This window comes from Myotis brandtii, unplaced genomic scaffold (genome assembly GCF_000412655.1).
Source record: "Myotis brandtii unplaced genomic scaffold, ASM41265v1 scaffold115, whole genome shotgun sequence".
Lineage (NCBI taxonomy): Eukaryota > Metazoa > Chordata > Mammalia > Chiroptera > Vespertilionidae > Myotis > Myotis brandtii.
Genome location: NW_005353967.1, coordinates 13,916,169 through 13,938,783, shown reverse-complemented (window position 1 = coordinate 13,938,783; position 22,615 = coordinate 13,916,169). Strand labels below are relative to the sequence as shown.

At 41.4% G+C, this 22,615-nt stretch overlaps 1 protein-coding gene across 5 annotated transcripts in view; it reads left to right on the top strand.

The window, feature by feature from the left end:
• The first annotated feature begins 708 nt into the window (after positions 1-708).
• The window catches only part of CCDC125 (coiled-coil domain containing 125), a 23,098-nt gene continuing 1,191 nt past the window's right edge, over positions 709-22,615 (top strand). The window contains exons 1-11 of one of the 5 annotated variants that reach the window (XM_005857975.2): positions 709-1,254; positions 1,363-1,703; positions 5,123-5,181; positions 6,640-6,726; positions 7,761-7,838; positions 8,748-8,833; positions 9,922-10,004; positions 13,208-13,323; positions 16,609-16,716; positions 18,464-18,641; positions 21,642-21,772. In XM_005857975.2, coding sequence (XP_005858037.1) covers positions 1,403-1,703; positions 5,123-5,181; positions 6,640-6,726; positions 7,761-7,838; positions 8,748-8,833; positions 9,922-10,004; positions 13,208-13,323; positions 16,609-16,716; positions 18,464-18,641; positions 21,642-21,772 — 1,227 coding nt within the window. In that variant the 5' untranslated portion in view covers positions 709-1,254; positions 1,363-1,402. The other 4 variants (XM_005857977.2, XM_014549354.1, XR_001364427.1 and 1 more) reach the window with 4 other exon arrangements.

Below are 22,615 nucleotides of genomic sequence, written 5' to 3'. Positions count from 1 at the left end.
GGAGCTCACATTTCTTTCTCCTTTTTTTAAAACGCAATGATGTGTTTGTTCCACTTTGGTGGGGAAGTTTTAATATTCCTTACATGTTGAACTGGATTGCGTTTTTATTGAGTCTATTTCAGACAGGAAGGGAGAGGGAGAGAGAAATAGAAACATCCATGATGAGAGAGAATCATTGATCGGCTGCCTTCTGCATGCCTCATACTGGGAATCAAGCCCCAAACCCAGGCATATGCCCTGACTGGGAATCGAACCCGTGACCTCCAGGTTCATAGGTCGACGCTCAACCACTGAGCCACGCCAGCCGGGCTCACATTTCTCTCAGGGCCACCCACAGCAGGTCTGGGCTCTGGTGGGGGAAATTTGAAGGGTGCCCTAGCTCTTGACAGGCATCCTAGGCAGCTGGAGCCACCCTCCGCTTCACCTGGCTCCCTCTGCTGGGCTACCTTTCCCCTTTCAGAGGCGTGATTTGAAAATGAGTAAAATATGGTATGTTAGAAGGTCATAAGTGCCAAGGAGAAAGATAAAGCAGCTAAGTAGGGCAGGGAGAAGTCTGCAGTTTTAGACGGGCTGCCAGGAAAGGCCCCACTGAGAAGGGAAGACTGAAGGAAGGGCCCACAGGAGGTGCAGAATCCGCTGTCAACTCTCTGGGGAAGAGCGTTCATTCCCCCAGGCAAGGTGAGCGCAAAGCTCTGGGGCAGGAGTACTTGGCATGGTCCACAGCACCGCAGGCCAGGGCAGTCAGCCTCTGCTGAGGGCGGGCAGAGATGGGCATCAGGCCCTGCGCCACTGAAGAGGCTTTGCGGTTTGTGCTGGTTGCATTGCGACATAGGTTTTGAACGGAGGCAATCTGATTTGAGAGGGAGGTGGGGCACCTTCCCGCCTCCCACCTAGGACTGTCCCACATACAAAACCTTTGCTAATAGAGTCTGCACAGGGGCTGTAGGAGGAACCGAAGAGCCCTGGCACCTGAACTGAATAAAGGGCGGTGAGGGGACAGAGGCAGGACGCTCTTGGTCATTCATTGCAAGGCTCGTTTTTTTGTGTGTTTTTTTTTTCAGAGACTTGTCTGAATTTTATGTAGCTCTTAGGCTGGTGAAAACAGAAGCTTTTCCTTTATAAGCTTGTATCTCTGTTTCCTTGGCAAAGACCCATCTGCTTTATCCTGATCAGCAGGTTATTCAGTAACTGCCTTTCCTGCTTCCTCCCCATTCGCTGCTTCTTTGAAATAAGAAGTGGGAATTTTCCTCACCAGTAAGCCCTTACATGTTGAACTGGATTGCGTTTGTGTGCTGGCGCTCCCTGGAAAACCCAACTCTCTCACCCTGACGGTGTTTTAACTACTGTTCTTCCTACCTGCAGATAACCTGGTTTTCCTCATGGTAACCGCGGCACCTGGCTGATGAGCAGGGCGTTGAGGCCACCGAGTGAGGCCGGGGCGCAGACCTGGGAAGTGGAGGACGATGACATGGCAGAAGGCGACTTAGGGTACGGCCTCGGGAGAAGGCCCGGCGGTATTTATGAAGTGCCAGTTTCACACTTGGTCACATCTAGAAGAAGATCAGATGAGACGAACTGTAGCCCTCCCCCGTTTCCCAGGAAGGGGGAAGAAAGAAGTGGTGCTGTTTGTCAGCGTTCCAGGCCTCAAGACACATACCATGAAGGGCCCAGGACCCCCCATCACAGACGACACAGTAGCACTGGTAAGAATGCGTGTCCCCACCTCCCTCCCCACACAGGACAGTGGTCACCAGAGTGCATTTTAGAAATGTTTCTCTATTCACCTCTTGAGATTGGTGATGGTTCAAAGTAATTGATGTTTCTATTTCCAAGAATTGTTCAAATTGCGAAGTACACTAGTTATTCTGCATTAATACACACATGTTAGTTATATCAGTGAATAATTACCTACCTTGCTTTTTTTGTGTGTGATATAGTGATAGACTTCACATATTCCCTTTTATTTTTTTCTTATTCAACAAATATTTATTGGGTACCTATTAGGTACCTGGGACATAACATCATTGTTATGGGAATAACAGCTCTGGGAATAACATCATTGAACAAAATTGTCCAGGGCCCTAATTGTAGTCTAGGAGACAGAATAAACCTACAAATCAGCAGCTGTATAACATCAGGCAGTGGTAAGTGAAGGGATAGTGAGTGATTGGAGGGGCTGGGGCACTGCTATTTTAGGCAAAGGTCAGGGGAGGCCTGCTAAGGAGGTGACATTTGAGCAGGCAAGCCCAGTTCTTATCTGGGGAAGGAGTGTTACCAGCAGAACACACACGTTTCTGGTTATTTTAGGGATGTCATGAAATTCTCAAAAATTAGAAAAACAAAATTAATCTTGCCCAGCTGGTGTGTCTCAGTGTTTGAGCATTGTTGACCCATGAACCAGGAGGTCATGGTTCCATTCCCTGTCAGGGCACATGCCTGGGTTGGGGGCCTGATCCCCAGTAGCGGGTGTGCAGGAGGCAGCTGATCAGTGATCCTCTCTCATCATTGATGTTTCTATCTCTCTCTCCCTCTCCCTGAAATAAATAAAAACATATTTTTAAAACACAAAAAATTAATCTTCACTTATTATAACTAAAAATAAATTAAGCTATACATTAAGGAAAGAATAAAATGCAGATCATACTGTGATAGAATGGTACAACTCCACAGCGTTTGGGAACCCAAGGATGAGGCCTATGCCTGCGCCGTGGCACAGCTTTTGTGACTGTATCTTTTGTAACCCACATTGTAAAACTTCCCCACCAAAGTGGAACAAACACACATTAGAACAACACAAAAGTAACTTAAGAAACATGATTTTAGATTTACAAACAACATGTTGTAGCTGGGGATCTATCCCTATCCCGCAAAATCCTTCTTGAAATTAGGATGGGATTATTTATATATTTTTCTCCCAATTTCTTATCATGCATAGGAATGCATACTGTTTTGCAAGCAAGATGTTGAAAACTGAATATGATGCTTTGTAAAAACATGGGGAAACCACTGGGATAGAAACGAGATGCAATAGCAATAGTATGAGCTCTTGTTTTGTTGGGTTATGGGCTTTTATCTTTTATCAAAGTTGACCTGATCTTAGGTAAGAATGTTGTGTGTTTCCTAATAGGTTGTTTCCAAATTACCAGAAATTTAATGGTTTAAAACAAAACACATTTATTATCTTACAGTTCTGTAGGTCAGAAGTTCCAAGCAGGTCTCACTGGGCTAAAATCAAGCCATCGGCAGGGCTGCCTTCCTTCTGGAAGTTCTAGGGGAGAAGCCGTTCCCTGGCCTTTCCCAGCTTCTAGGCAACCTGCATTTCTTGGCCATGTCCCCTTGCTCCATCTTCAAAGCCAGCAGTGGCTGGTGAGAGTCTGACACTGACTCTCCTGCCTTCCTCTTTCATTGATAAGGACCCTGTGAGGACATTGGACCCACCTGCGTAATTCAGGGTATTCTTCCATCTCCAAGTACATCCCATCTGCAAAGTCCTTTTTGCTATGTATTCACAGGTTATGGGGATTAAGATGTGGGCATTGTCGGGGGCCATTGTTCTGCCTACCACAAGTATTAATAAAACAGAACTTGTCATTGTCCATCCAATGTCACTTTTGTCCCTCCTTTAAAACTTTGTATCATCAGAGTAAAAACATGAAGTAGGTTTTACCTTGGATACTGTCATGTTGATGAAAATTCAGAATAGCAAAGGAAAAAATTGTTTTGAAAAAATTTTAATATTCCTCAAAATATTCTTTCTAATTTTCTTCTTCTTTTTCTTCTTTTCCTCCCACTTGTAACTTGCCACTTTAACGGTTTCCTGTTGCCAGTGAGACCGCATTGAAAATGAAGCTCCTAGAAAGCTCAGTGTAATGTCTCAGTTGATCACACAAGGAGAGAATAATTGAAGTTACAGGAGACTGCTAGTCATTCTCATTGGAAAAAAATTAAATTCAGGTTATTTCTTAGCTATTCATATCACTACATTGATCAAATTTAAGCCAACACCAAAACTTATTTAGTTCACTCGCCAACATTCATGTGTTTTTGTACTGTGTTTGTATAGTAGTAATATGTAGTAACTGACCCAATTCTTAACAACAGTTTTTTTAAAATATATTTTTATTGATTTCAGAGAAGAATGGAGAGGGAGAGATAGAAACATGGATGATGAGAGAGAATCATTGATTGGCTGCCTCCTGCACGCCCCCTACTGCAGATTGGGCCTGCAACAAGGCATGTTCCCTTGACTGGAATCGAACCCAGGACTCTTCAGTGTTCAGGCCGATGCTCTATCCACTGAGCCAAACCAGCTAGGGCAACAACAGTTTTATTTTAGAGTCCTTTTTAAAAGTCTTTTTAGGTTGAGGGGCAGGAGGGGGGTGGTAAGAGATCAACCGAAGGTCTTGTATGCATGCATATAAGCATAACCAATGGACATAAGACACTGGGGGGTAGGGGAGGCCGAGGGATTGTTAAGGGTGGGAAAAAAAGGAGACATATATGTTATGGGTTCACTTAGCGAGATAGACCACCGACTCAGAATTTAAATTTAAGAGCCTTTATTAAGCTGGCCAGCTGACCACAGTTAGCACCCCGCTGGGTTGACTCAGCGAGATAGACCACCGACTCAGAATTTAAATTTAGGTGCCTTTATTAAGCTGGCCAGCTGACGACAGTTCCAGCACCCCACCGAAGCAAAAGGCTGAAACTGTGGTCCAGACTGCAAAAGTTACAGCATTTTTATTTGCAAAAACTACAAAGTTACAAAGCCTTGCTTACGCAATTTGTTCCCGACACAGTATAGCATTATCACCTTCCTATCTATGTTTTCCTGGAACAGACAGCACAGCGCGACCCTTCTGGGTGAAGTGCCAGATATTCAGCCCAGTACAATATGTAATACTCTTTGTAATACTTTAAGCAATAAAACAATTTAAAAAAAAAAGTCTTTTTATTCAAAGTATGTATCTCTTCATTTGTGAAATATTTTAAGCTTCATATTTTTATCATTTTTTGGTTTATTACAATTCTCTTTGCAATTTAGGGGAAATCTATATTTGATAATTTGTAAACAAATGTCCTGATATTACTAGTTAAAGCAAATGTGTTTTTTTTCTAATAGATTCTAATTCGGAATTGCCAAATGTAGAGTTAAAGCAACGTCTTGATGAAACATTAGAGGTAGGTACTCTTAAAAAAAAATTCTCATGGGAATAAAGGCCCACTGGTAGATATTTTGTTTAAGGAATCCTAAAATTGTGTGGAAGGCAAATGTTGGCTTTCCAGATATTGTGAAGGAGCCATGTGGTAAAACTATGAGCTGGCCTCCTCAGTTTCTTATCCTCCTCATCTCTCAAAAAGGCTCTTTACGTAAATATGCCCCCCCCCCCCCCCTGCCACTACTGCTTCCTGAGTCTTCTCCTGGAGAAAATAGTTACCACTTCTTTCCATCTGTCTTTCCTGGCTTGAAATAACCTGACTTACTTTAACCTCTTTGAAGTCAAAATACCAGAAAGTTTGCCAGGTGGCCGAGGAGGTGGCTCCTCCTGCTGGGAGTAGGAGTTCCTGGGGGGTAGGTGCCTTTCCTGTGGGAAGCAGGAAGCCTGTCTTCGTGTATGTTTGTGACTCCTGTGAAAGCTGCTATACTGTTTCCTGCGGCTGCTGAAACAACGTGCCACACACTCTGGGCTTAAAACAACAGATTTATTCTCTCAGCTCCGGAGGCCAGAAATCCAAAATCAAGGTGTGTGTATGGGTGCATATTCCCTCTGAGAGGTCTGGAGGGGAATCCTGTCCGTCTTCCTAGATTCCCGACAGTGCTTGCTTGCTCCTGGCATTCCTTGGCTCGCAGCAGCATCCCTTTAGTTTCCGCCTCTGTTGTCATTTGGCCTTGTCCCCTGTGTGTCCGTGTCCAGATTTTTCTCGTTTTATAAGGACACCAGTCACTGGGGTTTACCCTAATCCAGTGATGGCGAACCTTTTGAGCTCGGCGTGTCAGCATTTTGAAAAACCCTAACTTAACTCCGGTGCCGTGTCACATATAGAAATTTTTTGATATTTGCAACCATAGTAAAACAAAGATTTATATTTTTGATATTTATTTTATATATTTAAATGCCATTTAACAAAGAAAAATCAACCAACAAAGTGAGTTCGCGTTTCACCTCAGACACGCGTGTCATAGGTTCGCCATCACTGCATCCAATCTGACCTCATTTTAACTTGATTACATCTGCAAAGACTATTTCCAAATAAGGTCACAGTCACACTCTCAGGAGTTAGAACTTGAACATTTCTTTTGGGGGGATACAATTCAACCCATAATAACTACTGTTGCTGTGTGAATACTCGTGTTTCCTTTATGTGGCCTAAGGAATTCTTTTTTTCTTTCAAATTCTTAGCTGTGTGGCCTAGATGCGTAAAAGCAAAAGATTTGGGCTTTGAGTTACAAATGGCACCTGATAGTGAGGCTCTCAATTTTTGTCTGTCTGGTCCACTTATAGAGCCCATAGGAATTTCCAACCTCATTTATAAGGTCAGAGTGCATTCAGTCAAACTGAATATGGAGCTTAAATGTAGACTATCAAATTGATCATTTGGGATTGCCGATAAGAAGACTTATTTTATTTCTCTCCTCAGGAGGTAGAAAATTTAAAAACTGAACTGGAGGCCTCTCAAAGACAACTGGAAGGTAAAGAGGCAGCACTGAAAATTCTTCAAAGCATGGTAAGAAGTTTTTTTTAAACTTCCATCACTTTCACATTTCAGTACTAAGTTGTATGGTTTTAGCTTTTAAAACAAAAGTAGCAGTGCTTAAGATAATTGAGTTTCTTTTTGAGGTCTAGATTTTTTTTAACAGTTTTATTGAAGTATAATTTACATGCTATAAAATTCACTCGTAAGCATACAATTCATTTTTACTGAACTGAAGTTGTACAACCATCACCACAATCTAATTTTAGAACATTTTTAACACCCCCAAAAGGAACTACATACACATTAGGAGTCACTTCCCATTCCCATCCATAATCTACCTTCTGTCTTATAGATTTGTCTTTTCTATTTCCTATCAATAGAATCATACAATATGTGCCTGGATTCTTTTGCACCTGATTCTTTTAGGTAGCATGTTTTTGAAGTTCAAGCATCGTATAGCCTGTGTCAGCACTTTCTTCCTTTTTATTGCTAAATAATATTCCATTATACAGGTTTGGCACATTTTGTTTATTTTTTTTATCCGTTCACCAGTTGATGGGCATTTGGGTTTCCATTCTTTGGACAATTTGAATGTTTGTGTACAAGTCTTTGTGTGCAAATCCTTTCGTGCATGCTCACATCCATTGGGGAAGACCCAAACCAAGATCTTCTGACTTCTGAACTATCAAACACTCCACAAAAGGTGGTCTCTGTGGAAATTCTCATCTCAAATTACTTTTCTGTTGTCTTAAAATAAAAATGTAGCCCTAACTGGTTTGGATCAGTGGATGGAGCATCAGCCTGCGGACTGAAAGGTCCCAGGTTCGATTCCGGTCAAAGGCATGTACCTTGGTTGCAGGCACATCCCCAGTAGGGGGTGTGGAGGAGGCAGCTGACCGATGTTTCTCTCTCATCGATGTTTCTAACTCTCTATCCTTCTCCCTTCCTCTCTGTAAAAAACCAATAAAATATATTAAAAAATAAAATAAAAATGTTAACTTCATCATGCCTATAGGAGTGATTAGAAATTTTATTTGTACTGATATGATTTTTATTGTTCCTAGGCAATATTTGGCAAAGCCACAAGTCATACCCAGGCAGTATTTCAAAAAACTGTGGACGAAAAGAGATCCTTGGAGAAGGTATTTGCATTTTTAGCATAGATGTAGTTAATCCAACAAGCTCTCAAACAGAATTTCCTTAAAGGTCACCTGATTAATGGATATGTTGTTTGTGCACACCCTCTGCTAGGTGTGCTTCACTTCATATGGTTCCTTCCCTTTTGGAGTCTATAATCCAGATTGTCAAATGGGCAAAGAATTAAGGTTTCTTTTATTTCCTCATTTTAAGGTAGTAGGAGGCCTGCCAAGTTGACACTTCCTATTTTTCCTCTTTTCTTTCTCTGCTTCCAGAGCCTGCCTTTGTCTGGCCACCTCATCTTCACTAAAACAGTAGTTAGGAATCACCCTCGAAGGTCCTGTTTCTGTGCTGGTAGTACTCTCCCTTGATGAAACGGTCCTGGCTTCAGACTTCCAGGAGTGTATTTTGCTTGTGGAGTCTGCATGGGTTAGGGCAGTGGTCGGCAAACTCATTAGTCAACAGAGCCAAATATCAACAGCACAACGATTGAAATTTCTTTTGAGAGCCAAATTTTTTAAACTTCAACTATATAGGTAGGTACATTGTTATTAACTTAATTAGGGTACTCCTAAGGCTTAGGAAGAGCCACACTCAAGGGGCCAAAGAGCCGCATGTGTCTCTCGAGCCGCAGTTTGCCGACCACGGGGTCAGGGGGTTCGGGGGGAATGATGAGAAATCTAGGTTTGGACCAGCAAATTGTTAACCTAAACAATTTTAAATTTCTCCTATAGTAAGTAAGCTTTGGCAAAGCTCTTTTGAGTGCTAAAGAGGTATGTTATGTGTGTTTACAAATGTCATACTCTTTTTGAGCAATACTTAGTTTTTTTCCTCTTGAACCTATTTCTGTGAAATGATTATATTATTTAGTTCAGCTAGTCACAATGTCCTGAAATGCTATTTTCTTTCTATAGGAAATAAATGCCTTGCAGTGGAAAATAGAATTTGATCAGAATAGAATTAAAAATATAGAGGAAACTTGGACCCAAAAATATGACAGGTTTGTATATTACTATTCTATAGTTTTTCTTTGTGAATCTTTAAAATGTTTGTAATTCAAATGTAGCTTAGGCCTTCTTCTTCCTTGAGCTAACTGTATTATAAAATTCTTATTGCTTGTCCACTTACTAGCTCCATGTCTTTCTGTTAGTTTTAATTTTCTTGTTTAAAAAATAGTATAAACTGTATTTTTATTATTTGTTATGTTTTTATTGATTTTAGAGAGAGAGGAAGAAACTTCAATTGGCTGCCTTCTGCACACCCCCTACTGGGGATCCCGCCTGAAACTCGGGTGTGTGCCCTGACTAGGAATCGGACCAGTGACCTCTTGGTACATGGGACGAATCTCAACGGAGCCATACTGGCCAGGCTACACTGTATTTTAATTTTTTTACTTTTTTTTTTTGTTATTCTTCCTCACTTGAAGATATTTTTCCATTCATTTTTAGGGAAAGTGGGAGAGAGAGGGAAGACAGAGAAATACCAATGTGAGAGAAACACATCGATTGGTTGCCTCCTGCACGAGCCCTGACCAGGGCCCAGGCTGGGGAGGAGCCTGCAAGTTAGGTACGTGCCCTTGACCGGAATTGAACCCAGGATCCTTTGGTCCACAGGCCGACGCTCTATCCACTGAGCCAAACTAGCTAGGGCTAAACTATATTTTAAAAAACAATGTAAGAGTCATTGTTTCCCAAGTTATTTTAGCATTGACACTATTTTTTCAAACAAAATCTTTTGATCAACTCTTTCATTAGTGTGAATTTAATTTTAATTTTTTAATCCTCACCCAAGGATATGTTTATTAAACTGAATTAAAATTAAAACTTCAGTAAAGAGAATGAATATTCAGAATGGTTGCCTTAGAGCTATTTCTGGTTCTGATTTTTTCTGAGCTATACTGAAGGGTTTAGAGTATGTTCAAAACCTTTCCACACTCCTTTAAACTGTCTTTATTTTGTAACATCTAAATTCTAGACTTTTGAAGTAGGAAAAATTATATTTATTTTTTGTGCTCTATGGGATGAAAACATTCTGATATAAGTACAAAGTGCTAATATTTTAGTTATTTGGTGGTTACTTTTTTCCCAGGCTAAACTGTGAAAATGCAGTCCTCAAAGAGACTTTGAAACTAAAAACAGAAGAAATTAAAATGCTGAAGTCTGAAAATGCAAGTAAGAGTGGTATTTTGATGATTCTTTTAAAATATTATGTTAAAAGATTCATTTTATATAGAGTGTCCTATGTTAATAACATACATATCAATAGAGATGAAGTGCTAATATTTAGAAGTAATATATTCTAAGAATAATAGAAGATATGCATCATTTAGGTGTTTTTAATTTTAAAAATGTTTTAGGTAAAAGTCATGTAACAAAATTACCATTTACAAGTGAACAATTCTTGCCCTAGCTGGTTTGGCTCAGTGGTAGAGCATCGGCCTGTGAACTGAAGGGTCCCGGGTTTGATTCCGGCCAAGGGCACATGCCCAGGTTGTGGGCTCGATCCCCTACAGGGGGCGAGTAGGAGGCAGCCAATCAATGGTTCCCTGTCATCATTGATGTTTCTATCTCTCTCTCCCTCTCCCTTCTTCTCTGAAATCAATAAAAATACATTACCAAAAAAAAAAAAGTGAACAATAAAAAAAAAAAAAAAAAAAAAAAAAAAAAAAGTGAACAGTTCTCAGGGGGAGGGGATGGGTGGAGGTGGGAGAGGTGTATGGGGGATAAATGGTGATAGAAAAAAATAAAATAAATAAAAGTGAACAATTCAATTGCTAATTACAAAATACTCACAGGTAAGTAAGTTATAGGAAAGTCAATAATATTGTGATAACTATGTATGGTGCCAGTTGGGGAACTAGAATTATCAGGGGAACACTCTGTAAAGTATATGATTGTCTAACCACTAAGCATACACCCCAAACCAATACATAATAATAAATAATTTTAAAAAGTGGAACCATCTAGCTCCATAACATTTCCATCACTCTAAAATAAAACCTCAAACCTATTAAAAATTTCTCCCTATTTCTCCTTTATCATTTAGCTTTTATACTCCATGTAAAATAAATGGTAGAGTACCTGATGTTTGAGGAACCTGAGTAGGTGTAGGTTCTCTTGGGACACTAGTAGGGAAAGTTTGTAAATATATAGTTATTTAACATTAGTTTCTTCCATAAGTGTCTTCTGTGACTTTATCACTAATACGGTCATCCTTAATTTTTCAAGATGATATTTGACTCATTAAGAATTAGAAATTTTTTACATTTGCAGTTGACCCTTAACAACACAGAGGGGTGGCCCTAGCCAGTTTGGCTCAGTGGATAGAGCAGTGGCCTGTGGACTCAAGGGTCCCAGGTTCGATTCTGGTCAAGGGCACATTCCTGGGTTGCGGGCTTGATCCCCAGTTGGGGGTGTGCAGGAGGCAGCCAATCAACGATTCTCTCTCATTATTGATGTTTCTATCTCTCTCTCCCTCTCCCTTCCTCTCTGATATCAATAAAATTATATTTTTTAAAAAATCTTTAAAATAAACAACAGGGGGGGAGGTTGGGGCATCAACCTCCGTGCAGTCAAAAATTCACATATAACTTTTGACTCCCATCCATCTATATTTGTGGGGGATTGGTTCCAGAACCCACTATAAGGGAGACCAAATACTTGTATGCTCAAATCCCCCATATAAAATGGTATGGAGCCCATGCTGGTTTGGCTCAGTGGATAGAGTATCGGCCTGTGGACTGAATGGTCCCTGGTTCGATTCCAGTCAGGGGCACATACCTGGGTTGCGTTGCGGGCTCAATCCCCAGTAGGGGGCATGCAGGAGGCAACCAATCAATGATTCTCTCATCATTGATGTTTCTATCTCTCTCTCCCTCTCCTTTCCTCTCTGAAATCAATAAAATATATTTAAAAAAATAAAAATAAAATAAAATGTGGAACAATGCATACAATCAGCCCTCCATATCCATGGATTCCCAACTATGGATTGAAAACAGTATTTCCATCTGAGGTTGGTTAAATCACCAGATGCAAAATCCAGGGAAAAGGAGGGTCAACTGTATGTTTATTGAAAAAATTGGTGTATAAGTGGACCCACGCAGTTCAAACCCGTGTTGTTCAAGAGTCGGGTGTATATGTGTGCACTCCCCCCACCACACATCTCTTATATAATGAGCTACCTTACGAGAAAAATTAATGAAAGAATATTAAAGTGTTTTAAGAATATTAAGGTGGTACCAACTTTTTATAAAATTCTAAGAGAAGATATTGATTCTCCCTTCTGAACAGAAACTATTTTAAAGTGGTGGCTTGAAGGGGACAAAAATAAGTTCTGAATTTGGTCATGGCCTGAGATAGGCACTTTTTCTAGTGTAGGTGCGTGAGTTGTGGCGATGCCCCGGGTGAGAACACACACACAGTGCTTCTCCGTACCAGTGATTTGAGCAGAGGAGATTTCTCCTGTGTTAGGTTAGTGCTTCAGACAGAAGCTGCTCATGACAACCCCTCCCTATCCTCCCTCCCACTCCACCCTGCGACAAGAGGGGGGAAGTTACTGTTTTCTGCTCTCCAGTAAATAGCAGAAATGTTCTAAATGGTTTGAAATCCTCTTGTGAAAATTCTTAATAAAAAAATCTGATGGAGCCCTAACTGGTTTGGTTCAGTGGATAGAGCGTCGGCCTTCCAGTAAATAGCAGAAATGTTCTAAATGGTTTGAAATCCTCTTGTGAAAATTCTTAATAAAAAAATCTGATGGAGTTTGGATCACTGGTATGTTTTCTTTTAAATATATTTTTATTGATTTCAGAGAGGATGGGAGAGGGAGAGAGAGAATCATTGTTGGCTGCCTCCTGTCCACCCCCTACTGGGGATTGAGCCCACAACCTGGGCATGTGCCCTTGACCAGAATTGAACCCAGGACCCTTCAGTCTGCAGGCCGATGCTCTATTCACTGAGCCAAACCAGCTAGGGCGGATTGCTGGTACATTTGACAAAAAACAAATATGATTATCTCTGGTTATCTCACTATCTGGTTATCTCACTATCTACAACGTCTCTGACTAATTTGCCTTTGTATATTTTCTCTTTGAAAATGCTACAAATTTTCCGAGTAAATGAAGACTAGACTTAGGTTGCAAAGTTAAGATACTTCCACTTAGAAGTAATAACATTTTACCTAGTGTTACACATGTATTCTCTCACTCCATCCATACCCACTATTCTATCAGATTTTCTGGATGGGGCCAAATTTTGTGGGCAATGCCTGTTGTATATGCATTGCTTGTAAGGAATGAGTATAGATGTTGATGTAACAAGATTAGGTGAGACCAGAGTTAGCCCTCATAACTAACACTTTCTTGTATGGCCCTTCCTAGGCTTGAATCAACAGTATTTGGAAGCCCTTGCTATGCTTGAAATCAAACAGCAGAAGATGGTTCAGGAAAACACGTGCGATGCTAAAAGTGACTTTACAGAGTTTTCAGGCCTTGAGGTAGGTAAGCAGGTATGAAAGCTTAGAAGGATGGAAATTTTCTACTTCCCATCGTCACCATCTGTTACACATTCCAGGACAGCACCATACTTACAATTTGAGACTGAAAGGCCCATGGGTTTGTCTAGTTCAGCTCTTGTCTTGCTGGTACCACACCCTTCATGCATGTCATTCTTGGAGATTAAGGGATATGTTAGCCATTTACTTCCTTTTATTCCTTAGTTTTACAGTTTTAGCAGAAGCTATGTTAGTAGGGCCTCACATTATATAATCATAGATTTTTTTTTTAGGAGTGGACAGATGATTGCTTTTCTCATTGACATTAAAATTCATTCATTTTTGAGTATGCGACTCTCCCTGACAGGAGCCGGCAGTAATGAATGCTGGGCAGCAGGGCCAAGTCCAGTCACAGGAAGTCCACATTGTGGATGTTTTTATTTATTTTTATTTTTAAAATTGTTTTATTGCTTAAAGTATTACTAATAGTAATATTTATATCTGCAAGCACGGAATATAAAAGAGAGAGAGCTTTGATCTGTATAAATATCAAAAGCTAAGTCTTAAATGAATGTCTCTGTTCTCGCTATGAAGAGTATCAAATGTTAGAGCTTTGGGGTACAGAGTTCCAATCCTCCTCATTCACACATACAGACACACACACACACACACACACACACACACACACACGTGCAGACTTAATCTCTATGAGACCAACGCCCTCCAAGGACCTTTTGAGTCTTTTAGTTTATCATACAAGGCAGTTACTACATCAACAATTCTGTCTTTCGTGCTTGAGCTCTATAGATGGGCCCTGCCTCTTCAGTTGTTTATCTCTTCAGTGGAAATTGATTAAGAAGCAGTGAAACTCAGCACAGCAACACCCCCTTCTCAACCCACACATACCCTGAGATAAATATCATCAACAATATCTAAGAACTTCCTAGGGAAGCAATATAGGCAGAAGCCTTCCCACTTAGGTCGCTAGAAACTAGTCTCCTTCAACTCCCCACCCCTTGAGGCAGTGTAGGAGCTTGGTCACACCTGCCTGTAGGACCAGTGTAGTAGACAGTGTGGAGTAGACAGTGTGAAGTAAGCACAGCTCAAATAAAAAACTGGTTCTTAGGTAAGTTAATTAACTGCTCAGGGCCCCAGGAAAAGAACATAAACCTAAAATGCCTACTATATTAGTCAACTATTTCCGGCAACCACAAAATCTCAGTAGCATTTCTTTTTTATCATCTGTGATCAGCTAGCTGGGAATTGGCTGATCTAGGCTGGTCTGGGTTTAACATCTCTGTGTTAAGTTAGAAATCCAGCTGGCTCTGGTCTGTTCCATATTTCTCATTCTGGGTTCCAGGTAGAAGACACAACACCAACTTGGAAAAAACTTTTCTCATGGGAAGAACAAAAAATGCCATAAAGCATAGCAAACCACACAAGTACATTGCAAATCCTCTTTGCACCACACCTACTGTCATCCTATGGACCAAAGAAAGTCATATGGCCAAGCCAAAAGTCAAGTTACAGAAAGTAATCCCCTTTATACTTCTCATGTGACAGGCACTAAAAAGTTATGTGTAAAAAGCATGGAACCAAGAAAGGGTGAAGAATTGGAGCCAAAATATTAATTTGTTACACTACTTAATAGGGTTTTTGAAAATATCTATATATATATATAAAACCCTAATATGCAAATAGACTGAACAGTGGAACAACCAAACAACCAGTCGCTATGACGTGAGCTGACCACCAGGGGGCGCATGTGGAACATGGCGGGCATCGGCCACGGCAGGATGGTGGAGCAGGTGAGCGGGGGTACCAGATCAAGGTGGGGTGCTGGTCACTGTCATTGGGACGAGCCTCTGGTGGTTACTGAAAATTCTTTGCTCCCACTTGCTAGGGTCCCTTGCACCTGCTGCCAATGTTGGCCCCACCCACACAGCTGTGAAGCAAGGCAGGCTGGTGCTGATGCCAGATCTTGGGCCTTTTGTTGATAGGTTTGGAGCTCTCTGACCCAGCTGCAGCTTGTTTGACAGAGTTTAGCCTGAGCAAGGACAGGCCATTCATATACAAAAGCCGCTGTTCACAGCTTGGGTGGGCTGTAAGTTGGGTGGGGTGGGGTCTCAGGGAATCATAAGGGTGGAGCAAACAATGGCTGCTCTCAGTCAGCCCTGCACAGGGGAGGTCCCAGCACAGGAACAATGACTGCTGCGAGCACCTTCTTCTGGAAGAAAACCCCCCGAGTTCATCCAGTTTCTCCCCGTATGTGTCTGGGTCCCCGAGAGCCTTACCCTGGCACTGGAGCTCAGAGGAAGTGGGGGCTTGTAAATTCAGTTCATGGTGCTGGCCTTTTAAGAGGAGCAGCTGTGTCTCCAGCAGCCTCTGTATCACTTAGCCCCAATCTGCACTGGTTTTTACAGTCCGTAGTTCTTACTGCCCATAGAGACTTCTTTCCCCAGCTCTGGGACCCTGGGATGGGCATCTGGTGTGGGGCTGGGACTCCTTGCTCCTCCAGGCGGCCTCTGCAGAGATGATCTCCCTCCCGATTAAAAAAGCTGCATACCCAGGTGCCGGACCAGCCCGTTCGGCGCCTCTGCACCTCCTACCAGTTTCATTGTGCTTTCTTCTTTACTTCTTTCGTTGTAGTACGTATTTCCACTCAGCCAGCTTTCTGGTGGTTCTGGATGATGGTTGTTCTGTATTTTAGTTGTAATTTTGATGTGGTTGTAGAAGGCAACAAGTACAGGCGTTTAACTATACGAGCATCTTGGTTCTCTAACCTGAGAAGGTCATCCTGGGGCTTCACTTTCTTTGTTAACAGTATTTCTCCTGAGAGCCTGACAATATGCACACAAAGTTAACTGGAGATGAAGTGAACACACATGTCTACGAGGCCTCAGAAGTTACTTTTCACTTTCACTACCCATATCTACCACATTGTGGATGTTAATATTGACTTCACTAGGTCAAGTTCCTGCCAAAGATTCAGAATTATAGGAAACTGGTGCCAGGTTAAAGGTGAAGGTGGACAGTGAAAAGAAGGAAGGTAGAATTCCATTATGTTTTTGTCCCAAGTACCAACATTCTTTCCTCGTTTGCATGTAATTAATCTTCTCTTGGATGCTGAAATGCTGGTCTCATTTTTCTTCTGTTTTTTCCCCCCAATTTCTTTGAATAAAATGCTTGACTAGAAATGTGTGTGTGTATGTGTGGGTGTGCCCCTGCATTTGTGTCCAGCTAAGCAGTGTGACACTTAGTAACAGGGTATTGCTTTTGGATTTAAAGCTTTCGGTACTTGGAGCCTGCCTTTGTCATGGTCCTGGAGGGAGCCCCTGTTCCTGTGCCAAAATGGCGGCATCTGCTCAGAAAAGGATTCTTCAGCTCAAACAAGAGGTATCGTATTATCAGAACAGTAAAAGCCTTGGTTTTGTTTCTCTATTAATAGTAGAATAAATGGGAGTATTTTCAATTATTAGCTTAATTTTACTAGTCATTGGTGATGGATCTTATGCTTAGTTTTATAAAATAGCATTAACGTATAAACTGGATATGGTTCCAGAATACAAATAGTATTTGGCATGATACTGTAGCCACATAAAGTTGTTTGCCTAAGACTGTAGTTAATACTTCCTAAATTCTATTTCTTTTGTTTATACTGTATACTAGAGGCCTGGTGCACGAAAATTTGTGCACTCGGATGGGGGGGTCCCTCAGCCTGGCCTGCACCCTCTCCCAGTATGGGACCCCTTGGGGGATATCCACCTGCTGGCTTAGGCCTGCTCCCCAGGGATTGGGCCTAAGCTGGCAGTCAGACATCCCTCTGGCAGCCCGGGAGCCCTCAGGGGATGTCCGACTAATGGCTTAGGCCCGTTCCCCATGGGGAGTGGCCCTAAGCCGTTAGTTGGACATCCCTAGCCAGGGGTCCTCAAACTTTTTAAACAGGGGGCCAGTTCACTGTCCCTCAGACTGTTGGAGGGCCAGACTATAGTTTAAAAAAAAACTATGAACAAATTCCTATGCACACTGCACATATCTTATTTTGAAGTAAAAAAACAAAACGGGAACAAATACAATATTTGTATTTGTATGTGGCCCGTGGGCCATAGTTTGAGGACCCCTGTCCCTAGCACTGCCACAGAGGCGGGAGAGGCTGTTCAACGCAGCAGCAGTGGCAGGAGCCTCGTCTGCCTCTGTGGAAGTGCACTGACCACCAGGGAGCAGCTCCTGTGTTGAGCGTCTGCCCCCTGGTGGTCAGTGCACATCATAGCGACCGGTCGTTCCTGGTCATTCCGCTGTTAGGGTCAATTTGCATATTACCCTTTTATTATATAGGATTGGAGGAAAAGGTGCACTTCTACTTAAAATTGCTAGGATCTGCATCACTGATTAATGAGATCAACATGAAGCTTATTAGAAGAGCAATGAGGTTCAGTGGAAGGAGCCTTTGTGCTACCAAACCTAGCTTTGATCTTAGGTCCATCATGTCTAGCTCTGGCTCTGGACACATATGTTAGGCAAAGGGTAATAACTAGTTTGGAGGGTTGTTGTAAGAAATAGAGGAAGTAGATATATATTTAGCATGTGCCCAGCATTTAATCAAATGGTAGCTGTCATTTTAGCATGGGCCATAATTTTAAAAATATTTTACCTTTACTGAAGGTATGAAATTTAAAGTCTTCAGACTATATGGAAAAGCTAACAGCTAAATATTAAGAATTCATTAGGAGAAGCATATGATTACATAGATCAGAGTAAGGGTCAACTATAGGAGGTGTCTGAAAGATATTCAAAATCATTTTCAGTGGTATTGTCTGGAATGGCCCACAGGAGTACTGAAATGCAGGCTTTGGCAGTCTCCCTTCTCCCTAGTGGGGCAAAACACACACAGGGCGTGTCAACGATAATGAAGTCCAAGAGAACTGACAGGCACCACAAGGGGAATTTCTGGTAATCCAGTTCAGAGTGGGCAGCTCCTACCAACGAGAACGGGCACGTACTAATTAAAGCAGATGAAATAGACCAAGGACAGAGTAGTCCCATGCTAGGCAGGGAGATTGCATTAGCTAATCTGACTCAGCATTCAGGCAAGAATTATTCAGGTTTTGCCTCTGACACCTCTCAAACTTTCTTTCAAAACCAGCTGGAACTTTTGCAGAAGAGAAAAGAAGAAGCTTACATAATGGCAGATGCATTCAGAATTGCATTTGAGCAACAATTAATGAGGAAAAATGACCAGGCACTAATATTGACACAAATGGATAATAAAATGTGTAAAAAAGAAACAAAATGGATAAATTTGAAGCACCTTAAAGAGAATGGTAAATATGAACTATAATGACAAAATTAGGTATAATTTTGGAAGTTTTTGGTTATAATCAAAGTTGATTAAGCATATTTAATACAATTGATAATATAATTAAAATTTTGCATACAGTGGTGATTTAAAATTTTAGTATCTATGGGAAGAAAGGGATCACTGGATGTTACATATGTAGATGAGCTATTGGGATTAACAAAGCCATAAAATAACAGGATAATTGTTGGTACTCTTCTAATGGCATTCCACATTGTCCTGAAATTAACTCCTAAAAGTTTTTGTGACATGAGACTTATAGAGGCCATTAAGCAAATATAATGGTGAAGTCCTCAACAGTACTTTATAGGAAGTACAAAATCAATATTTATATGGTTGTTTTCTATAATTCCTTGACAAAAACTTCCATGTCCAACTCAAGGTAGGTGATTTTGCCAGGGAAATAAGACATAGTCCATGTGTTTAGCCTTTTAGGAATCAGTGGGAAACATTAAGAATATTTCTACCATGGACAACAACTGTGTGGGCGATCATCCTCGGGCATCTCTTCTCTCTGCTATGCCCTTGATAGGAGCCACACTGCAACTATTTCAAAGGAATACTCTTTGAGGGCAGCATTGTAGGGAGAAGAGTGATGGGAGAAATAGGAAAAGGAGGGGCAGACATGATTAAAAAGTAATCTTATGAAAGCTTGTCACATTCTGTCACTTGCATAGAAGGCCCGCTACTATGTATGGATATTGGCCATAAGGGTAGTGCTATGTAGACCAAGCTGGGTTTTTAAGAGGTAGATTTGTACTCATTTCAGCACTTGAGTATGGACTCATTTTATTATTATTATTTTTAAAATATATTTCTTTATTGATTTCAGAGAGGGAGAAGGAGAGATAGAAACATCAATGATGAGAGAGAATCATTGATCGGCTGCCTCCTGCACACCCCCTACTGGGGACCCAGCCTGCAACCCAGGCATGTGCCCTTGGCCAGGATCGAACCTGGGACCCTTCAGTCCACAGGCTGACACTCTATCCACTGAGCCATGCTGGCTAGGGCTGGACTCATTTTATTATTATTTTAAAACATATTTTTATTGATTTCAGAGAAGAGAGGGAGAGAAACATGAATGATGAATCATTGATTGGCTGCCTCCTGCACGCCCCCTACTGAGGATCAAGCCCACCACCAGGAACTGAACTGTGACCTCCTGGTTCATAGGTTGATACTCAACCACTGAGCCACACCGACTTGGTTGGACTCATTTTATTTATTTATTTTTTAATCCTCACCCAAGGATATTTTTTCCCATTGATTTTTAGAGAGTGGAAGAGAGATGGAAAGATGGAAAATACCGATGTGAGAGAAACACATTGATTGGTTGCCTCCTGCACACGCCCTGACCAGGGCCACGGCTGGGGAGGAGCCTGCAACTGAGATATGTGTTCTTGACAGGAATCGAAACCGGGACCCTTCTCTCCATAGGCTGACACTCTATCCACTGAGCCAAACTGGCTAGGGCTGGGCTCATTTTATATTCCAGAATTCCTGCCTTTCTTAGCTAGTAATAAACCTTAGGAACTTTTCCATAGATTGATAGGTGTAGCTCCCAGTCTTTGCTTTCCCTTAAGGCACTGAGAGGTTTAGAAGCAGAATTTAAATAATTGATTCATCTCTGAAAAGATGTTACAAGTCCTTACAAGTTTCAGTAACTCTGTGTTTCTTAGTGACAAGATTCTAATTTTACTAGTACTATATTCCAATAATCTGAGCAGGTATAGGATGATTATTATAGGTCATTTTCTTTTGTGTGGTTAACACTGAAGGCATCAACTTTTCTTCTTGAGACAAGTCCTAAGAGAGAGTTTACAAGCACAGGTCCTTTTTTAGGCTGAATGTAGACAGATTCATCCTCTCATTGAAGCTGCGAATGGTCAGCTGGTCTGGTGTTTCCACTTTGCACAGTTGCTCACAGAAGAGATCAGGTGTGAGCCCCAGTCACTGGTTTATCTGCTCTCGGTTTCCCAGGAGACCATTTGCAAAGCATTCCAAAAGCAATCTTGACATTTTCTCTGTATAAATCTATTAATTTTGTACCTTGTACTATAAATTGCATTCTTTCTATGGATGAAGAACATTAGTGCACACATTTCAGGTTGTGGATTTTTCAACATTGTCAGTACCTGGGCTAGATGCTTTCACAACTGTGGGTTTTTTTGTTTGTTTTGCTGGTAAAACAATTACCACCTTAGCCATTTTTAAGCAACATTAAGCATATTCACATTGTTGTGTAACCATCACCACCATCCATCTCCATAACTTTTTCATTTTCCCAAACAGAAACTGTACCAATTAAATGCTCACTGTCCGCTCTCCTCCAGCAGCGGATGCTCTATTATTTAATACCACAGCAACCTTGAGGCACAGGCACTATTCCTATTCTAGAGGTGAGGAAATGAAGCTCAGAACTTGTCCACGGTCATGCAGTTAGTAAGTGGCTAAGTGAAGATCCAAGTCCAGGTCTTTCTGGTTCTAAAGCAGAGTTCACATGGTTCAGAGGCCACTGGCCTATAGATATGTTTTGTGGGGTCTGCATGGTGTTCTCAAATAATGTGGGTAAGTGGCTGACATTTAAAATTGGGAGATATCACATACAAATCTGGATTGCTGGCTCCTCTGGAGGACTTAGATGATCTGGTAGCATGGGCTGCACTCTCTCCCGGGGGCAGCCATTGTAGCCAGCTGAGGAGCGGTGATGCGACAAATGGCAGCATGTTGCTCTGGATTCTCACTGTGGCCCTCTCCTTGCATTTACTATCTTGGCGCTAAAGCCTGTGCTTTTCCCCCTCCACTGTGCTACCTGACTCACCTGTGTTAGCAGTCTCCTGAGGAGGACAACCTCCTGACCGAGGAGTGAATGAGCCTTGGGTCAACGTACCTCTTTTCCTGGAAGTACTACATCCATAAGTGTCTTTTTATGTCTCAGCTGGATTTTCATGTTTAATTTTAGGATCACTATCACAAAGGACTAAGAAGACCTTAGGGCAGAAACTGTTGGGTATGCTCCCTGCAGAAAACAGTTCTAAGAAGACTGAAGACCAGGATAATCCTCAGGAAGTCTTTAAGATGCTAATAGATTTGGTTAGTATCATTGCTTTCTTTTTGCTTATTAATTCAACTCTTCCACTCTACACTTAACCTTTATGCCCCTTCATCTCCTTAGACTCTCTGCATGCTCTTCCCACTTAAGCTCCACCTCTGAAAAAACAGGGCTCCCCATAATTAACTCCAGGCATCTCTCATCTGCACTGAAATTCAGTTTATGACAAGACCTTGTACTTATCCATCCACTTCCTCAGAGATCCTCTAATCACTGCCACATGCTTGAAACCAGTCCTGTTATCCCCATCTCACAGATGACCAAATTAAGAGACTCACATTATATAAACATGCTTATCTATAGGAGAGTGTTATGCATATAAATATAAAAACAATTTTATATTTAACTTCCCCTTCTTTTACAGAGATAAGTACCTGTTGATTTTACATGTATATATACTTGTATATGTATTTCCTCCTCCCTTCAGATGACTTAAAATTTTCAGCAGAAAGAATAGTTTTCTCGCCCTGGCTGGTTTGGCTCAGTGGATAGAGCCTCGGCCTGCGGACAGAAGGGTCCCAGGTTCGATTCTGGTCAAGGGCATGAAACTTGGTTGCGGGCACATCCCCAGTAGGGAGTGTGCAGGAGGCAGCTGATTGATGTTTCTAACTCTCTATCCCTCTCCCTTCCTCTCTGTAAAAAAATCAATATTTTTTAAAAAAAGTTTTCTCTTCTTCCTTGAAAAAATATCCTCCATAACTTGTAGCATGAAGCTTGGGAATGAGTGGACACCTAATTAATTTATTCATATTGACTGACTTGACAGATTGAACATTGTTTAAAACAGTTTGGCAATTTCTTTTTTTTTTTTTTTAATATATTTT